Here is a 21,486-nt window from a genome sequence, read left to right on the forward strand (position 1 = left end):
GGCTGCAGATCTCAGCTTGGCATTTCTGGGCTGTGCACCATAGCCCTGGGGCAAGCTCATGCTTTTTCTTCCCTCCCTGGCTTGGAGGCACCGGGGGCAAGGATCTTGCCAGTGGCAATGGCAGAGGGCCTTTCACTAATCTCTTGGGGCTCCACTCCAGAGAAACACAGAGCAGTAGCCAATTGGTATGATTAGCCCAAGGTGTAGCAGCTATGTTGCAGGCCCAAGATGAGGTGCCCTGCCTAGTAGTGGGCAGGGGGCTCACAGGCAAGAAAGACAGGCCTTTTCTCCACAGGGCAGCCATGGCATGCTGGAGGTGTGAGTAAAGCACTCAGACCCTTTATCTCTTTCCTAGCCCAAAGATAGTAACCGTGGTACCACTGCAGCAGCAAGGGCAGAGGGGCTGTGAGTTGTCTCGGAATTTCCTCCCCAGAGAAATGCAGAGCCATCATCAACCGAAGGGCTCAGGTTGGGGCAGGGTGACCGTGCAGAAAGACCCTGCCCAGCGAGAAGTCACAGGGGCAGGATTCCATGTGGAAAACAATCTGGTCGCTTTTATATAAGGAAGCTTCACTGCGCAAGAGGCCTGCAATAGTTCTTAAGCTCACTGCTCCCTATCGAGCCTGAGGGCAACAGAGTGTCAAAAATGGCAGGCCTGTCTGTTACCTCTGGGAGCCCCATCCCAGGGATAAACAGAGCTGCTACCAGTCTGAGAGCTCAGGCAGAGGTGGGTTGGCTGTGCTAGCATCCCACACCAGTGGGCTTTGTCTGGCAAGGTGTAGTGGAGGCTAGGCCCTCAGTTCATCTGCTTATCAGCACTGTGGATATGGCCCCTATCCTGGGGGCTTGTGAGAGAACCTGGCCTCCTTTATTGGCAGAAACACAGCTGCTAGCATAGGGGTATTCAGGAGTCCTCTGCCCCGGGATTTAGCATGTGCCTGAACAGCAGCTCTTCCCGTGCCTGAACAGCAGCTCTCACAGGCTCCATGTAGCTCTTCATGTCAGTCTGGAGACCCTGGATGGAGTGGGTTGGGGGAATCTCCTGTGCCCAGGGTTGCAAAGATCTGTGGCAGAAGTGTGGGACCCTGGGAGCTCTCACTCACTTGCTGTTTCCCCTCCGTGGAGAACCTACCATGGCTCTACACCAATCCCAGGTGGGCAACTGTCCTGTCTCAGACTTCCCTCTTCTCCATGGGTCATGTTACTTCCTATATGAATCCCAATGTGTCCTCCTGGACAAGCCAGTTGATAAGCTAGTGTTTATTTGCCACTCTATCTCCTCTCCGTGAAAGCAGCATACACTAGCTGCTTCTAGTCAGACATCTGGGCACTCTCTAATAGAGTTTTGAACATTGTGTTATTTAAATAGGATTTATATTGATTCTTCTTTCTACGATAGCAATAGGAAGATGACTAAATAATTTGGACAACAGCTTTTTTGATTTATTTTGTCAACAATTAACAGTCACATAGCAATAATAGCTCACATTCATTTTGTCTTTTACAGTTGACAAGATTTTTAATATCATAATATTCATTGACACTTCCTTGTTCATCTGACTCCTATTATGCAAATATATAGTCCCTCTAATAAGGCAAGAAACTTACATGTGAGATGAAGAAAAAGGATAAGAGGGTCAAGCTCTCTGTTCCACACATTTAGAGGGAGGCTTTCCTCAATAAAATCTTATTCCTTACCACCAAATTCCATACAGGATTTTTCTTTTCTTCTTTTTTTTTTTTTTTTTGCTTTTTGCTTTTCCGTGACCTTTCCTAACCTCCAAACTTTATGTTTTTATTCTTTTTTAAATGTTTCTAATCCATTTTATTCTTATAGTTATAGAGAGGTAGCTTTTGTTCTTATCCTCTGTTCTACATTCTGTTCTTAAAGTCTAATTCCAACTACTTTTACATTTATAACTTTTAACCTCGTGGATATTACAACTTCATAAAAACATTAAATATTTTGTATTTGTTTTAGCTTTTATATTTTATTTTACTTGCATCTATTTTATCTACTTTAAAACTATTAAAATTACTGACATTTTCTTTTTTTTAATTATACTTTATGTTCTAGGGTACATGTGCACAACGCACAGGTTTGTTACATATGTATACATGTGCCATGTTGGTGTGCTGCACCCATTAACTCATCATTTACATTAGGTATATCTCCTAATGCTATCCCTCCCCCCTCCCCCCTCCCCCCACCCCACCCCACAATAGGCCCCCGTGTGTGATGTTCCGCTTCCTGTGTCCAAGTGATCTCATTGTTCAATTCCCACCTATGAGTGAGAACTTGTGGTGTTTGGTTTTCTGTTCTTGCGATAGTTTGCTGAGAATGATGGTTTTCAGCTGCATCCATGTCCCTACAAAGGACACGAACTCATCCTTTTTTATGGCTGCATAGTATTCCATGGTGTATATGTGCCACATTTTCTTAATCCAGTCTGTCACTTATGGACATTTGGGTTAATTCCAAGTCTTTGCTATTGTGAATAGTGCTGCAATAAACATATGTGTGCATGTGTCTTTATAGCAGTATGATTTATAATCCTTTGGGTATATACACAGTAATGGGATGGCTGGGTCATATGGTACTTCTAGTTCTAGATCCTTGAGGAATCGCCACTGTTTTCCACAATGGTTGAACTAGTTTACAGTCCCACCAACAGTGTGAACGTGTTCCTATTTCTCATAAACTCTTTCGTTTCCTTTTTGGAAAAATGTTTTAAAAAATATAATGACCTGCAAGAAACATGATAAGAGTAGATAATCCATTCAAAAAATAGCTAATTTTCTGTCTCACTTTAATAAAAATTCATTACAAGAAAAGACTATTTTTTTAAAAATCTATGCCTAGACACTCAGCAGAAGTATGTTTAAGCCAGCTTCTAGTCAATAAGTCTTATAATGATGGTGATACATGATTTCTTTGTTGGAAGGATTTTCTAGTAGTCCTTGTGTCAAGAGTTTCTAAACAGCCATTGGATTTCAAGAAAATGATCCAAACCAAATGTCATGAACCAGGAGGGATAGAACTATAGAATTAATAGGGAAAGACAATTGGCCTTTAGCAAATTAAGTTCCTCAAACTACTCCTTTTTAGTTTTCTTATTTTCCAGTCAATTTTCCACTCTTTTATTAAGATAAAAGGAAACGTTGGTTATGTAATTTCCCCTAAGTTTTTGTGCAATTCTTTCCCTAATCTAAAATCAGAGATATCTCACATAAGCCGAGTTCAAGATCAGCCTGGGCAACACAGTGAGATTTCTCTACATAAAATTTAAAAATTAGCTGGGTATGGTGATGTGCACCTACAGTCCCAGCTACTCAGGAGACTGAGGGAGACTGAGGTTGCAGTGAGCCATGATCATGCTGCTACATTCCAGCCTGGGTGACAGAGTGAGACCGTGTTTCAAAAAAAAAAAAAGGAAAATAATCAAACATTTTAAAAATTCTTTTTAACATTCTTATGATAGTAGTTTACATGAAGTCTTTGTTTACCACATCCAACATCTGAGCGACCTCAGAGACAGTTTGTACTGACTTTTTTCTTTATATGAGTCACATGTTCTTCTTTCTTCGCATTTTTCATGAGATTTTGTTGAAAACTGGACACTTCAAATAATACATTGTAGCTTTTCTGGATTCTGACTTCCACCCGCAGGAGTTGCGTTGTTGCTATTTTCTGTCTTTTGTTTATTACTTTTCAGGACTAATTAAATAAATTCTATCTCCCTGAGAGTGTGCAGCCACTGAAGCCTCTGTTCTATTTTTAATTATTTTCTTCATTTTTAAGCCTGGCTTCCCAGGAGTCGCCCAGGGTCAGCATATCTTGATGGCCACCCAATAATTGGGCAGGGGTTTTACTTAAATGTCTTGAGTCAGTAGGGCTTCCAATTTTTGCTAAGGGGATCTGTACATGGATTGGATCACATATTCAAGTTTCAGGCAGTTTACAGGCTGCTTTGACTTTCACTTTCTGTTTATGTAGGGACTTGTGCTCAGCCAGGAACCAGCAGGTAACTGGGGCCATCTCTGACCTCTCCTGAGTGTGGGAAGCCTTTCAGATCCCCATGAATATATTAAGGCTTTCAAAGCCCAGTATCATTGGCCAGATGTATATTTTACATTTTTGGCTGGTTTACTGTTTACCCTAACCAGTATTGCTGCCTTCGGTGGCTGTGATGCCTGTCTTTTCCAAAGATTTGCCACTAATATTGTAATTGCTAACTAAATGCCCCAGGACTTTTCCATGGAGCTCCAAACTAGATCAACCACGTCAAGTGGCAGGAAGACCATTAGCCTTCACTGTTACCAAGACATGGAGGGTAGGGAAGGAAGAAAAGACAATGGATGCAGTCCCAAATTTAAATGCCACAGACCCTACTCTTCTAACCGATGTTCAAGAACACTTGAATAAGTGCTTTCAATTTACTGTATGCCTTTGCTTAATTTCCAGAGTTTCAAAATAGTTGGTGACAATTCTGCCACTTTTACCACCACATTTTGGAGGTCAGGATTTTCCACGTTTCTCACTCTGAAATTCTAAAAGTTCCACCTTCTGATAAACTTTAAAAAGAAATCAGATATCATCTAGTTATCTACTCAGATAGATGTTATTCAGAAGTCTAAGATTGTTACCAGGCATTATATTATTTTATATCCTGTCTAACAATAATAATAATAAAATCCTCCATTTCCAAGTAAGAAGAATTGGAATTGGCTTTTTTTTTTTCCTTTCTGGCAGTAAACTTAAAACAAAAAAACTTTAAAACACTCATGTTTAAATTTTTTGAAGTGTTTTTAATAATTGTGTGTTAATTTTTAACAATATGAAAGAGATTATAACTAATTGGCTTCCGTATTGTTAAAATATATATACATGTAATATTTTGATAAAAATTAAAGCTAAATAAAAATCTGAATTAAATGTAACCAATTAGGAGGGATGGCTTTTGATTTGATTAAAAGATAAACACAGAATAGAAACAAGTAAACATATTTCTGATTTTATACAACATATACATTTGTTTTAGGATTAAACCAGTATAACAAAAAGAATACACACACACACACACACACACACACACATATATCTCATTATGTTATAACAAAGATCAATGAAAGCATTAAGGAGGGAGAAACTCATTTTGCCTGGGAATATAAGGTAAGATTTGACAAAGAGTTTTTTTGATAATAGAGAAGAGAGAGAACGACATTTTAAATACAGAGATTGGCATCTACCAAAATACAGGACTATAAAATTACCTAATGTTTCCAGGAAAGACCAAGTGGCTGGAATGTAGAGGAGACAGGGCTAAAATTCTAAGAAAATGGGATAAGAAAATTCAGTGGATGCTACTGCAAAGGATCTTCAAAGTCCTACTAAAAGGTATGAAATTCATCTATCAAGTAATCTGAGAAATGACTTGATAAAATCTGTATATGAGAAATACAATTCTGCAAACAACAGAATGGATGAAGTTATGAATAGCAGAAGAAAAAACAAATGGAAAGTCAAATCATTATTTAAAAGTTGGTGTTTTTTAACTCCACAATATCTATATTGTAGACCTTGTTTCACTTAGAAAAACAAAGATTTTCTTCATTTAATATTGAGATATTTTCCACAAAACATGATGTTTGTGGGACTATTTTTCAACTTCTAGAGTTCTGAGTCACTTAAACATAATAAAAAAGATAACGTTGATACATACATGTCATCCCATTAAATACCTTATTTATTTCTGCAGAGAAAAATTAAACACAAAATAATATAAAACTAAAAGAAATGGAAGGAAAATATCTGGTGCCAATCTCTGACACTAGTCAAGTTATTAGCAAAGCCAGCCCTATGTTTTATTATCTGTAAAGTGAATAAGTTAGTTAAAAGACTTCAAAAGTCTCACCCAGATTTAGATTGAACCCTTTACGGGTATTTTAATAAGTTCACTATTAGAAAATTACACAGGTCAACTTAGTTGGCTTGTTCAAGCAAACTATTTTACTTTACCCAAAAAACAGCACATAAATCCTTGATACTAGTTCCAACTTGCAGATCTTTAAGTTTGCTGTCAAACCAATGACGCTGTTTACGTTTTGCAGCTTTTATCCGTGTTGAACCTATATATAAACAAGTAAAAAAACTTATGACATATTCAAATAACTAAAACCCATACATAAAACATACATACACACCCTAATACATTTAGTTGATCCTGAAATGGCAAATGAGTTATTTTTGGACAAGCTAAAGTCAATCTCATTAATTAAAAGACACAATCTTCTAAAACAGTGTTGTCCTGAAGAACATTCTGTAATAATGAAAACTTTCCATATCTGCACAGTCCAATACTGTAGCCACTGTCTACATGTGGTTATTAAATACTTGAAATGTAGCTCCTATGACTGAGTAAATAAAATTTTAATTTATTTTAAAATTTAGCCACACTTGATTTGCTCTAAAATATGAGGAAATAATCTTTGGATATAGCTAAAACTATTTTGTGCCAATGAAATGTACTATAATCAGGAGAGTATTTGATTTCGTTGACTTTAGATGTATTTTTCAGTGTTTCCAAGAAAATTTTAACAGTTATTATTTTATCTTACAACAATTCTAAGGTAGTCAATACATTAAATGCTAGGTAACTAGATTTAAATATGCTTCAGTTTTCAAGATACTGGAAGAACTATACATATAAAGCATTATTAAAAGGAAATAATGAGAAACAAAAATATGCACTAATTATAATGAAATTCTGGGCCAGTTGTGGTGGCTTACACCTGTAATCTCAACGCGTTGTGAAGCTAAGGTGGAAGGATAGCTTAAGGCCAGGAGTTTAAGACCAGTCTGGGCAACATAACAAGACTCTATCTCTAGAAAGAAAAGCAAAAATTTTAAAAATTTGCTGAGCATGGTGGCATGCACCTGTAGTCCAAGCTACTCTGGAGGTGAGGCAGGAGGATGACTTGAGCCCAGAAGTTTGAGGCCGCAATGATCTGTGATCATTCCACTGTACTTAGCCTGAGTGACAGAGGAAGGCCCTGTCTCAAAACTAAATAAAAAGAAGAAGACATTCTGGTACATAAATCCAGTAATATTTGGCTGTAATCCTGATTTATTTGCTTAAATAACACTAGCACTTGACACTGTATCTCTATGACAAACCACTACAGCGAGAGGCATACCCATTTCATAAAAAATGTAGTATAGTCATTCTATGAGAATAAGAACCATAGTGGAAGAAACTACTATCCTCCAATTTAATAAATTACATTTTATAGTCACCTGGCATATTGTGTGGAAAGCATGACAATGGTATTAATGTAAACCATGCAACGAGAGCGGCAGAAAGAAAACGAATCCACCAAGTCCATAGCCATTCTGTACTACCATTTGTGCCTGTAGTGCTTTAATAGAGAAAAATGAAAAGAATAATCAACTTTAGGTATTTGATTACAACAAAACCATAATCAAACAGAGTGGAGAAAGTGAGAGTGAGAGAGGGAGGGTTGGAAAGTGAGACAGAAATGGATTTTTTTGGTTAATTTGTCACTATTGTTTGTTTTGTTGAGAGGGAGTAATTGTGAGTCCCCAATTATGTGCTTGTTTTGTCTTATAGGATCCTAATCTTTTCCCTTTTCCTTCTTTTTCTTGGCACCACTTAGGTAGCAAAAGGTACTTGTTTGTTCCTAGTTAACTTTTTTTCTCCACCAGAAGCTATGTATTTGGAACACTATCTTTTAAAATCTCACCTCTCCTTTAAAAACATTCTTAAAAATCAAGCACTTAGACCTTTATGACACACCTGGCCCTTTATGTTGCACAAGTGAAGCTTTTTATGGCATTTAATCCTTTCAATCACAAATATTTTGAAATCCCTTTCTTCTAGTCCCTTCTGTGAACTTTCAGATTTAGTGTGAATGTATCCTTCTAGTTATTATTCCAAATCACCCTTAGGACCCTTTGCTGTCTTCTGTCTTCTGTGCAATTTTTCTTCATCTGCCTTTGCTCACCATAAAGCCTTACAGTGGGGAAGGTTATATGGGAAAGTCAAGGATTCTATGCTGGGATTTGTTATTATTCTAGATTTACTCATAATTATTTTGTAGTTTAAGCATACTTTGTCTTCGATTGATGCTGAAGCCATGGATTTGTGGAGAGTTTTCATAGTTGTGAAGCTATTCTGTCATTTAAGGAGTAGATTAGGGGGAGTTGATTAATACATAGACACCATTGTCTTCTACTCCACACACATTTAACACCCCCTCCAAACAGCCGCTGTGGGAGAATGCTCACATCCATGGGAACCATAGTTCTGGAAGTGCTGGTTTTTCATTGGTGTTTCTATTACCAACCAAGATCTGGTGAATAACTTGCTTGCAGACCTTGTATTTCATAGGAATGTAGAGAATGTACACTGTCTTATTCACTGATGGGACAACTCATTATTAAGGGTAGAAATTCCAATTTTCCTAGGGTTGCAGTCTTGATTGTCATTACCCACTTGTCATATATATATATATATATCTGCATATGCTACACTCAGGGAGTTTCAATTCCATATTGTCACTAGGGGAGTATGTTTCCTCATTGTTTATAATAGTCAGGAGTTTTTTTCACTTTTGAACCCAGCTATGTATTCTAACTATATACATTATATTACATGTGATTATTACATATGTGTATATAATTGTGTACCCAAAAGAGGTAGGGAAATCAACTAAAAAAACTATCAATTGTGATAAACAATATAATGGTTACATATAAAATATAGATATTCCATTCACAATACTAAAAAAATGTATGAAATGCCTAGGAATAGGTTTAATGGAATATGTTCAATAAAGGAAATTATAAATCTTTATTGAAGGGTATAAAAGAACAGAGAAAAGAAAGTAACATACCATATGCATGAAAAGATAACAGTCCTAATGTGGTCCATAAATTCAAGTAATTCAAATCAAAATGCTTTGATTAAAACCTTAGATTATAAAATTTAGATTGAAGAGCCATTTTGCAAACATAGCCCCAATGTTGCATGAAAAACAGTAATAAATGGATATTTCTCCTACCAAATAGCAAACTATACAATAAAGCTTTAGTAACTAAAATATTGTAACATTGGCATGGGAATAGAAATGTGTATCAGGGAATAGATTAAATGTGACAAGAAGGAAATTTACGGATACAGGTAACTTTAATTTATGACGAAGATGGTATTTAATATCAATAAAAAACACATAATGATAGATAAATGTCATCAGTACAATCAGATATCCTCTTGAAGAAAAAAGAGAAGCTTGGCCCATGCCTCTTATATGCAAAAATAAACTGAAATTGAATGTTAAATATCAACATACAAACACATTTACAAAAGTACTAGAAAAAATATAGTCAAATATTTTAATAAGTTTCTGGAGCATAAGAACTTCTTGTCCTAGCCAGAGAAATTAAACAAGAGAAAGAAATAAAAGGCATCCAAATCAGGAAAGAGGAAGTCAAACTGTTACTGTTCACCAATGATATGATCATATACCTAGAAAACCATAAAGACCCATTCAAAAAGCTCCAAGAACTGATGAATTCAGTAAAGTTTCAGGATAATGTATCAATGTACATAAATCAGTAGCACTGCTATACACCAACAGTGACCAACCTGATAAACAAATCAAGAACTCAATCTTTTTTACAACAGCTGCAATAAAATAAAATAAAATAAAATAAAATAAAATACTTAGGAACATACCCAACCAAGGAGGTGAAAGACCACTACCAGGAAAACTACAAAGCACTGCTGAAGGAAATCATAGGTGACACAAATGAATGGAAGCACATTCCATGCTTATGAATGGATAGAATCAATATTGTGAAAATGACCATACTGCCAAAAGCAATCTATTAATTCAATGCAATTTCCATCAAAGTACCAACATCATTTTTCACAGAACTAGAAAAAACAATCCTAAAATTCACATGGAACTGAAAAAGAGCCTGCATAGCCAAAGCAAGACTAAGGAAAAATAACAAATCTAGAGGCATCACACTACCTGACTTCAAAATATACTACAAGGCTGTAGTCAGCAAAACAGCATGCTACTGGTATTAAAATAGGCACATAGACCAATGGGACAGAATAGAGAACCTATAAATAAAGCCAAATACTTGCAACCAACTGATCTTTGACAAAGCAAACAAAAACTTTAATTGGGAAAAGGGCATCCTATTCAACAAATGGTGCTTGGATAATTGGCAAGCAACATATAGAAGAATGAAACTGGATACTCATTACCCATTTATATAAAAATTGACTCAAGTCTTACCTTATTGTCTTACCTTATACAAAAATCAACTCAAAATGGATCAAAGACTTAAATTTAAGACTTGACATCATAAAAATTCTAGAAAATAACATTATAGAAACTCTTCTAGATATTGGCTTAGGCAAAGAGTTAATGAACAAGAATCCCAAAGCAAATCCTAAAAGCAAAAATAAAGATGAGACCTAATTAAACAGAAAAGCTTCTGCAGAGCAAAAGAAATAATCAGCAGAGAAAACAGACAACCCACATTGTGGGAGAAAATATTTGCAAACTATGCGTATGACAGAGGACTAATATCCAGAATCAACTAGGAATTCAAACAAATCAGCAAGAAAAAAAACAATCCCATCAAAAAGTGGGCAAAAGACATCAAATTCTCTAAAGGCAATATATAAATGCCCAACAAACATATGAAAAAATGCTCAATATCACTAATTAGCAAGGAAAGACAAGTTAAAACCACAATGAGATACTACCTTACTCCTGCAAGAATGCCCATAATTAAAAAATAAAAATTAGTAGATGTTGGTGTGGATTTGGTGAGAAAGGAATACTTTTACACTGCTGGTGGAAATGTAAACTAGTACGATCACTGTGGAAAACAGTATGGAGATTTTATAAAGAACTGAAAGTAGAACTACCATTTGATCAAACAATCTCACTGCTGGGTATCCACCCAGAACAAAATAAGTCATTATATGAAAAAGACGCTTGCACATACATGTTTATAGTAGTACAACTTGCAATTGCAAAAATATGGAACCAGCCTAAAAGCCCATCAACAAATGAGTGGATAAAGAAAATGTGGTATATATACACCATGGAATACTACTCCGCCATAAAAAGGAACAAAATAGTCTGGGCACGGTGGCTCACCTGTAATCCCAGCACTTTGGGAGGCCGAGGCAGGGGGATCACCTGAGCTCGGGAGTTCAAGACCAGCCTGACCAACGTGGAGAAACCCCATCTCTACTAAAAATACAAAATTATCCGGGCGTGGTGACACATGCCTGTAATCGCAGTTACTTGGGAGGCTGAGGCAGGAGAATTGCTTAAACCCGGGAGGCGAAGGTTACAGTGAGTTGAGATCGCACCATTGCACTACAGCCTGGGCGACAAGAGCAAAATTCAGTCTCAAAAAAAAAAAAAAAAAAAAAAAGGAACAAAATAATGGCATTTGCAGCAACTGGACGGAATTGCGCATGTTCTCACTCATTAGTGGGAGCTAAGCTATGAGGATGTAAAGGCATAAGAAGAAATGTAATGGACTTTGGGGACTTGCAGGGGAGGGTAGGATGGGGGGTGAGGGATAAAAGACTACACATTGAGTACAGTGCACACTTCTCAGGTGGTAGGTGCACCAAAATCTCAGAAATAACCACTAAAGAACTTATTCACATAACACCTGTTCCCCCAAAACTATCGAAATAAAAAAAACAGAACTTCTTAAGAAAGAAAGAACATTTAAAGTTTATGGAAAGAAAAATATTGATATATTTGATGATATAAAAACTTTTAAAGTTTGTATAATATACCATATACAAAATTTAAGGACAGATTGGGAGAAATTATTTGTCATAGGTCTAGCAAACAATTCATATCCATAATAAGTGAAGAATTTTTATAAATCTATAAGAAATAATGAACCAATATAAAAATAAGACAGAATATAAGCAGCAATTTCAAAAAAATACAGAAGGCTAACATACATACTGAGTTCTAATAATACATTCTCTTTGAGTAATTTAATAAAAGGGACTATTTAAGGGACATAAGGAAAGTTTAAAGAAATCTGAATAGGAAGAGATGGTATCCTGGGTCTTGCAACAGAAGACAGCCATTACCACCTGAAAAGGTGCCTGAAGAGGCAAGAGGAGACAGAAGTTAAGTGAACTCTACAGGTGGTTGTATCAGAGGGTCATAAGACAAATGTAGCCTTTATTAAAGAGACACCACCAAGCCATTGAGATTCATCAGGAAAGGAGAGGAAAGAATAAATATCCAGATTTAAGTTTCCTCAAGCTCTCAGATCTCTTGCCAGTGCTCTTCACAAGCCAAGCCTAAAACTAAGCTAGATTGTAAAGGAGACCAATGATGTCGTCTATAATAGATCAGCCTCTTTAGGTACAGAGCAGAGTGGAGAAAAGTAGAGAGTGGAACTATGGCAGCAAACTGATGATATCCAACACACCCCATCACTTTTGTACCTCAGAATCTATTAGTGCTCTTTGCTGGAAAAAATAAAATTCTTGGGTGAGAAAATTCTTGAGATAACTACACCAAATCCTGTTAGCTATTATACAATTATGGCATTATAACAATTCAAATATATTTGCAACTGAAAACTAAAACATTGTTATAGAAGACGTTGTTAGTGTCCCATTTGTATTATGTCACCTAGGCATTCATCACTCCCGTATATAGCAAATGAATAACTTTGAATAGCAGGAACTCTATGCTTGGCCCAGTTCTCAGAGAGCAGGTCAGAAATCCTAGGGCTTAATATTAACTCCAGGAGCATCGCTTGACCAACAATTTCCAGGAGTTAGTGGATATATATATATATATATATATATATACACACACACACACACACATATGTGATAACTCTTATCTTACACTGTCCGCCAGAGTTCTCCAGTGGGATTGAGTCCTAGTTGCCCCAAGCAGTAAATTGCTCAATATAACGAACACTTTATTGTCTTTTTTAACTTCCTGTGCTTATTTCCACACTACCCTATCATGCTTCCTAGTATCATTTCTCAAATTAATAGTGTGCCCTCACGTATTTATCTCAATTCTTTGTCTCAAGTACGTTGAAAGGTATTATGTGTAAAATAGTTACCATTACCAGGGCTCATCATACAACCTAGAAGAATAAAAATTAGAAGAAAATTAACAAAAACCTAGTTGCTACTGTCCCTGCATCATTAGTAGTGACAAGGTCTGAGGTTACCATCACATCTTCCTTCATTCACCATCTATTTTATGAATACCTTACCCTCAGCTAGTACCTTGGTTGGAAAGAATACTTCATCTGGTGAGGTGACCCAAACTATCATTCCTATAAGATCTGAGCCTTAGTGGTATTTTCTTTAATGACTTGAGGCAGTTATTCATTAAAAAGAACTACTGGACAATGTGAATACTAAGAATCAAATAAATCCCCTGGATTTCAAACAAAGTTATGCCTGTCTCTGCTATATAGCAGAAACCCATTCTTCCCCAACCAGTAACTCAGAATATTCACATTAGTTAGTACTGTGATTCTCTTTTTTCTTTTTAACTTTTATTTTAAGTTCATGGGTACAAGTGCAGGATGTGAAGGTTTGTTAAATAAGTAAATGTGTGTCGGGGGGGGTTGTTTTACAGATTATTTCATCAACCAGCTATTAAGTCTAGTATCAATTAGATACTTTTTCTGATCCTCTTCCTCCCCCCACCCCACCCTCTGCCCTCCAGTGGGCCCCAGCTGTTTTTCCCATCTATGTATCTATGTGTTCTCGTAATTTAGCTCCCACTTGTAAGAGAGAAAATATGGTATTTGGTTTTCTATTCCTGTATTAGTTTACTAAGGATGATGGCCTCCGGCTCCATTCATATCCCTCCAAAGGACACAATCTCGTTCCTTTTTATGGCTGTATAGTATTCCATGGTGTATATTTAACACATTTTCTTTGTCTAGTCTATCATTGATGGGCATTTAGATCAATTCTATTTATTTGCTATTGTGAATAATGCTGCAATGAACATACCATGAACAACCAGCATGTGTCTTTCTAATTGGATGATGTTTATCTTTGGGTATATACCCAGTAATAGGATTGCTAGGTTGAATGGTATTTCAGTCTCTAGGTCTTTCAGGAATTACCGCACTGTCTTCCACAATGGTTGAACTAATTTATACTCCTACCAAGAGTGTAAAAGAGTTCCTTTTTCTCCACAGCTTCACCAGCATCTGTAAATTTTTGACTTTTTAATGTGACTTATGTGAGATAGTACCTCATTGTGGTTTTGATTTGTATTTCTCTAATGATTAGTGATGTTGAGACTTTTTTCATATAATTGTGGGCCACATGTAAGTCTTCTTTTGAGAAGTGTCTGTTCATGTCCTTTGGCCACTTTTTAATGGAGTTGTTTTTTTCTTTTTTTCCTTGTAAATTTATACTCCTTATCAATGCTGGATATTATTAGACTTTGGTCAGATGCATAGCTTGTCAAAATTTTCTCCCATTCTGTAGGTTGTCTGTTTACTCTGTTGATAGTTTCTTTTGGCTGTTCAGTAGCTCTTTAGTTTAATTAGATCTCAATCATCAATTTTTGCTTTTGTTGCAATTGTTTTGGTGTCTTCACCATGAAATCTTTGCCCATGCCTATTCCTGAATGGTACAGCCTAGGTTTTCTTCTAGGGTTTTTATAGCTTTGGGTTTTAGATTTAAGTCTTTAATCCATCTTGAGTTGATTTTTGTATATTGTGATTTTTTGCATATGGTGTATATGAAGTTCTGATTCCTTTGTAAACCTCGTCTTTACCAAAAATACAAAAACATTATCCTGGTATGATGATGCATGCCTGTAGTCCCAGCTACTCCAGAGGTGGGAAGATCACCTGAGTCCAGGAATCGAGGCTTTAGTGAGCTGTGATTACACCACTGCACTCCAGCCTGGGTGAGAATCTCTTAAAAAAAAAAATAACAAAACTGGTGGCAGGCAAGAGATCTTTTGCAGGGGAACTTCCATTTATAAAACCATCAAATCTCATGAGACTTATTCACTACATGTGAGTACAGTATGAGGAAAACTGCCCCTACAATTCAATTATCTCCACTTGGCCCCACCCTTACCATGGGGGATTATTACATTGAAGGTGAGATTTGGGTAAGGACACAGCCAAACTGTATCAGTGTCCTTGAATGTTCTTTTGTATTTGTATGGTATCAGTAGTAATATCTCCCATTTCATTTCTAATTGAGGTTATTTGAATCATCTTTCTTTCTTTTCTGGTTAATCTCACTAATGGTCTATATATTTTGTTTATCTTTTCAAAGAACCAGCTTTGTGTTTCATTTATCTTTTGTATTTTTTGTTTCAATTTCATTTAGTTCTGCTCTGATCTTTGTTATTTCTTTTCTTCTGCTGATTTTGTGTTTGGTTCATTCTTGTTTCTCTAGTTCCTTGAAGTGTGACCTTAGATGGTCTAATCATGCTCTTTCAGAGTTTTTTATGTAGGCATTTAATGTTATAAACTTTCCTTTTAGCATTGCTTTTGCTGTATCCCAGGGGTTTTGATAGGTTTGTGTCACTATTATCATTCAGTTCAAAGAAATGTTTAATTTCCATATTGATTTCATTATTGATCCAGTAATCATTCAGGAGCAGGTTGTTTAATTTCCATGTATTTGCATGGTTTTGAGGTTTCCTTTTGGAGTAGATTTCCAATTTCATTCCACTGTGGTCTGAGAGGATACTTGATATGCTTTCAATTGTCTTAAATTTATCGAGACATATTTTGTGGCCTATCATACAGTCTATCTTAGAGAATGTTTCATGTGTTGATGAAAAGAATATATCCTGCAGTTGTTGGGTAGAATGTTCTGTAAATATCTGTTAAGTCCATTTGTTCAAGGGTATATTTTAAGTCCATTGTTTCTTTGTTGACTTTCTGTCTTGATGACCTATCTAGTATTGTCAGTGGAGTATTGAAGTCCCCACTATTACTGTGTTGTCATCTATCTCATTTCTTACATCGAGTAGTAATTATTTTTAAAGTTTAGGAGCTCCAGCATTAAGTGCATATATATTTAGGATTGTGACATTTTCCTGTTGAACTAGACTTTTTATCATTTTATAATATCCCTCTTTTTCTTTTTTAACTGTTGTTGCTTTAAAGTCTGTTTTGTCTGATATAAGCTACTCCTGCTCACTTTTAGTTACCATTTGCATGGAATATCTTTTTTTACCCTCTCACTTTAAGTTTATGTGAGTCCTTATGTATTACGTGAGTCTCTTGAAGACAGCAGGTACTTGGTTTTCTTCTAGGGCTTTTATGGTTTCAGGTCTTACATTTAAGTTTTTAATCCATCTTGAGTTAATTTTTGTATAAGGTGTAAGGAAAAGATCCAGTTTCAGCTTTCTACATATGGCTAGCCAGTTTTCCCAGCACCATTTATTAAATAGGAAATCCTTTCCCCATTGCTTGTTTTTATCAGGTTTGTCAAAGATCAGATGGTTGTAGATGTGTGGTGCTATTTCTGAGGCCTCTGTTCTGTTCTATTGTACTATATGTCTGTTTTGGTACCAGTACCATGCTGTTTTGGTTACTGTAGCCTTGTAGTATAGTTTGAAGTCAGGTAGCTCAATGCCTCCAGCTTTGTTCTTTTGGCTTAGGATTGCCTTGCCTGTGCAGGCTTTTTTTTTTTTTTTTTGTGGTTTCACATGAAGTTTAAAGTAGTTTTTTCCAATTCTGAGAAGAAAGTCATTGGTAGCTTGATGGGGATGGCATTGAATCTATAAATTACTTTGGGCAGTATGGCCATTTTCACGATATTGATTCTTCGTATCCATGAGCATGGAATATTCTTCCATTTGTTTGTGTCCTTTTTTATTTCGTTGAGCAGTGGTTTGTAGTTTTCCTTGAAGAGGTCCTTCATATCCCTTGTAAGTTGGATTCCTAGGTATTTTATTCTCTTTGTAGTAATTGTGAATGGGAGTTCACTCATGATTTTACTCTCTGTCTGTTCTTGGTGTATAGGAATGCTTGTGATTTTTGCACATTGATTTTGTATCCTGAGACTTTGCTGCAGTTGCTTATCAGCTTAAGGAGATTTTGGGCTGAAATGATGGGGTTTTCTAAGTATACAATCATGTCATCTGCAAACAGGGACAATTAGACTTCCTCTTTTCCTAATTGGATACCCTTTATTTCTTTCTCTTGCCTGATTGCCCTGGCCAGAACTTCCAATACTATGTTGAATAGGAGTGGTGAGAGAGGGCATCCTTGTCTTGTGCCAGTTTTCAAAGGGAATGCTTCCAGGTTTTGCATATTCAGTATGATATTGGCTGTGGGTTTGCCATAAATAGTTATTTTGAGATACGTTCCATCAATCCCTAGTTTATTGAGAGTTTTTAGCATGAAAGGCTGTTGAATTTTGTCAAAGGTCTTTTCTGCATCTGTTGAGATAATCGTGGTTTTTGTCATTGGTTCTGTTTATGTGATGGATTTTGTTTATTGATTTGCATATGTTGAACCAGCCTTGCATCCCAGGGATGAAGCCAACTTGATCATGGTGGATAAGCTTTTTGATGAACTGCTGGATTCGGTTTGCCAGTATTTTCTTGAGGATTTTCGCATTGATGTTCATCAGGGATATTGGCCTAAAATTCTCTTTTTTTTGTTGTGTCTCTGCCAGGCTTTGGTATCAGGATGATGCTTGCCTCATAAAATGAGTTAAGGAGGATTCCCTCCCCCTTTCTATTGTTTGGAATAGTTTCAGAAGGAATGGCACCAGCTCTTCTTTGTACCTCTGGTAGAATTCAGTTGTCAATCTGTCTGGTCCTGGACTTTTTTTCATTGGCAGGCTATTAAATATTGCCTCAATTTCAAAGCCTGTTACTGGTCTATTCAGAGATTCAACTTCTTCCTGATTTAGTCTTGGGAAGGTCTATGTGTCCAGGAATTTATCAATTTCTTCTAGATTTTCTAGTTTATTTGCATAGAGGAATTTATAGTATTCTCTGATGGTAGTTTATATTTCTGTGGGATCAGTGGTGATATCCCCTTTATCATTTTTTATTGTGTGTATTTGATTCTTCTCTCTTTTCTTCTTTATTAGTCTTACTAGCAGTCTATCTATTTTGTTAATCTTTTCAAAAAACCAGCTCCTGGATTCACTAATTTTTTGAAGGGTTTTTTGTCTCATGGAGTGTTCCCTTGAGCAGGAGATGTGGTGCTCTCCTGCTTCCCCTAGGGATGGGGCTTCCTGAAAGCTGAATTGTAGCGATTATTATTTCTCTTCTGGTCTGGCTACCCAGTGGAACTACCAGGCTTCAGGCTGGTACTGGGGAGTGTCTCTAAAGAGTCCTCTAATGTGATTTTCTTAAGGCCTCTCAGCCATGGAATCCGGCACCTGTTCTGGTGGAGGTAGCAGGGGAATGCAGTGGACTCTGTTAAGGTCCTTGGTTGTAGTTTTGTTTAGTGCACTGGTTTTCTCGATTATCGTTTGTGCTTGTAATAAAAGTGTCATGTGGAGAGACTCAGGACCTCTGTTAGCCAGGATGTTATAGGCAGTGGAGTTAACTGTTGTTTTCTCCTTTCTTGGGGCATGGTTGTTCTTTCATGAGTTGTTGTAATGATTTCTCCATGGTCATTTTTCACATGAGCCCATTAATGAAGACCTAGGTTGGTTTTTAAAAAAGAGACGGAGGCTCACTGATATTAACGGGATTGGTCATATTGTTCAACTGACTTGAGAACCTTGCAAAGTAAATCCCTTCTTCATGTGCCCCTTCAGAGAAGTTTAATCACATGTTCTTCTTACCACCTATTTTCCAATCTTGCTCTAAGTCTCTAACTACCCAAACAAGCTGAATATAAATCATTAGATATTTATACCTCAGGCCATCTCTCCTATATTAAGTGGACAACCTTAATACAGGACAGCCTGAAGTTCTAACTGCTAGAAGGATTTCCTGTATCTTAAGGCCGCTGTTTAGTGAAGCCATAATGGAGTGGCCATTCCTTTCTGAACATTCACAAACTTAAATGTTTCTTTTTCTCTGGAAATATTCTCTAGCATTGTTAAAATAACCCATACAACCCAGAATTTTTTAAAATTACTTTGTCATTTGAATTAAATGCTATGCCCACTTAATTTCCTAAAGCCTTAATCCCAATCCACAACCTGTGATAATTTTAATAATTATGTCCAATTTATCACTAGCAAGAATATCTGTGCACACAAACATTCAACATAGTTCTGGAACCCTATTATTGCTACTTCTGATACTGCTTCTAATATCACTCAGAATCCTGGTAGAAAATGTATACTTAACTCACACTAGATCATCTGAAGAGGGATAAAGGAACTATTTTTAGTAATGTGGGCAGACTTCAGGGAAAATAACAAGGCATAGTATAATATTCTGGGGCTAGCAATAGTAGCAACCTCTTATCACAGCCCTGAATGTCATTGGAACAGTGCTTAATAAATGTTGAGGGTATCCTGCTGATAGCCATGACCTTCAGAAGAGAAATACAACCCATCTAGGTACAAGCCTTCAGGAAAAATCTGAAAGAATAAATGCCGTAATCTTAAGCTTCCCCTGCTTTCTCATCTGCCAGTTACTCTCAGTGGCAAAACCTAAGTGAAATCTAGAGTACAGAGGAATACATTGAGGCTGTCAGTACAGGTCAGCCTCCCTGAGCAGAGGAGGATGGAGAAGATGTTAGAAAGATGAAGAGTAAATTTAGAGAGGCAAACAAAATATATTCAGCACACAGCTTATTCCCTGAAAACTTATCTGTTCCCTTTTATGATATTTGTCTGGTAGTTACCAAAAATTTATACTAGCTAGGTAAGAACCCAAGTGAGTTGCCAGGGGACCTAGCAGGATAGTTTCCAGGTAGTATCTGTAGCAATAAACAACCATGGAACCATTCTTTGGTATCTCAGTTTCTACTAGTTCTTCCTTCATATGAACTCAGAATTTCAGAAATGGAAGGTTCACTTCTCTATTTTCTTAAAGTGGTAGGTATAGCTCCTTAATTAACTCCATCATCTCAAAAAGAGAACAAGAAAAGTTGAGGAGGAGTTAACTGATGGTACTAGTTCCCAATATATAATTAAAATACAGTTTTAAAATACATATTTATAAAACTGTTGAAAGGAAATAGCAGAAATTACAGCAGAATTACTGTAAATGAAACAGAGCCTGGGAAAACCATAGAGAAAATAAACAAAACAAAGAGATGGTTTTTTAAAAGAGATTAACAAAATTGACAAACCTTGGCCAGAGAAATTAAGAAAAAGGAGATAAGACTCAAATAACAAAAATCAGAAATGAGCGGCAGACTTTACAACTAAATGCCACAGAAATAAGAAGAATCAGAAGAAACTACTATGAATAATTATATCCCAACAAATTAGATAACTTAGAAGACATGGATACATTTCTAGAAACATTCAACCTACCAACAAAATGATGAAGAAACAAAATATCTGAACAGACCTGTAACTAGTAAGGTGATTGAATCAACTGTCAAAAACCTCCCAAAAAAGGAAAGCCCAGGGCCAAATAGCTTCATTGGAGAACCGTACCAAATATTTCAATAAGCATTAACAATAATCCTCCTCAAAATCCTCCAAGTAATTGAAGAGGAGGGAACACTTCAAATTCTTTCTATGTGGCCAACCTACTCTAATACTAAACCTAGATAAGGATACTACAAGAAAACTACAGACCAATATCTCCGATGAATACTGATGAAAAAATTCTAATCAAAACACAAGCAAATTGAATGTAACAGCATATTAAAGGGATTATACATCATAATCAAGGGGGATTTATTCCTGGTATATAAAGATGGTTCAGCATATGAAAATAAATCAGTATAATACACCACATTAACATAATAGAGAAAAACCACATGATCATATCAATTGATTCAGAAAAAGCATTTGACAAAATTCAATGCCCTTTTATGACAAAAACACTGAGAAAACTAGGAATACAAGGAAATTACACCTCAACCTAGTAAAGGTCTTATATTGAAAGCCTACAGTTAGCATCATGCTCAATGGTGAAAATCAGCAAGTTTTCTAAGATCAGGAACAAATCCATAGTTTGTTCTCCCCATGTTCAACATAGTACTGGAAGATCCTAGCCAGAAAAATTGGAGAAGAAAAAGAAATAAAAGGCATCCAAACTGGAGAGGAAGAAGTAAAATTATCTCTGTTCTCAGATGACATGATCTTATATATAGAAAACCCTAAGGATCATACATACATGCATACACATACCGTATGCCTAACTATTAGAACTACTAAATGAATTTAGTAAAGTTGCAGGATGCAATATCAACACACAAATATCAGTTGCATTTCCATACACTAACAATGAACAGTGTACAAGGAGAAAGACTTGCATATTGCAAAC

The 21,486-nt window shown here is 36.3% G+C and overlaps 1 protein-coding gene across 1 annotated transcript in view; it reads right to left on the reverse strand.

Moving 5' to 3' along the window:
* SLCO6A1 (solute carrier organic anion transporter family member 6A1) overlaps nucleotides 1–21,486 on the reverse strand; it is a 145,587-nt gene that overhangs the window by 80,783 nt on the left and 43,318 nt on the right. Inside the window, exons 4-5 of the mRNA XM_045394049.2 lie at nucleotides 7,298–7,419; nucleotides 6,020–6,129 (exon numbers count right to left, since the gene is read on the reverse strand). Of these exons, the coding sequence (XP_045249984.2) occupies nucleotides 6,020–6,129; nucleotides 7,298–7,419 (232 nt within the window). The remainder of the gene's footprint in view (nucleotides 1–6,019; nucleotides 6,130–7,297; nucleotides 7,420–21,486) is intronic.

Source organism: Macaca fascicularis, chromosome 6, assembly GCF_037993035.2.
Source record: "Macaca fascicularis isolate 582-1 chromosome 6, T2T-MFA8v1.1".
NCBI classification, from domain to species: Eukaryota; Metazoa; Chordata; class Mammalia; order Primates; family Cercopithecidae; genus Macaca; species Macaca fascicularis.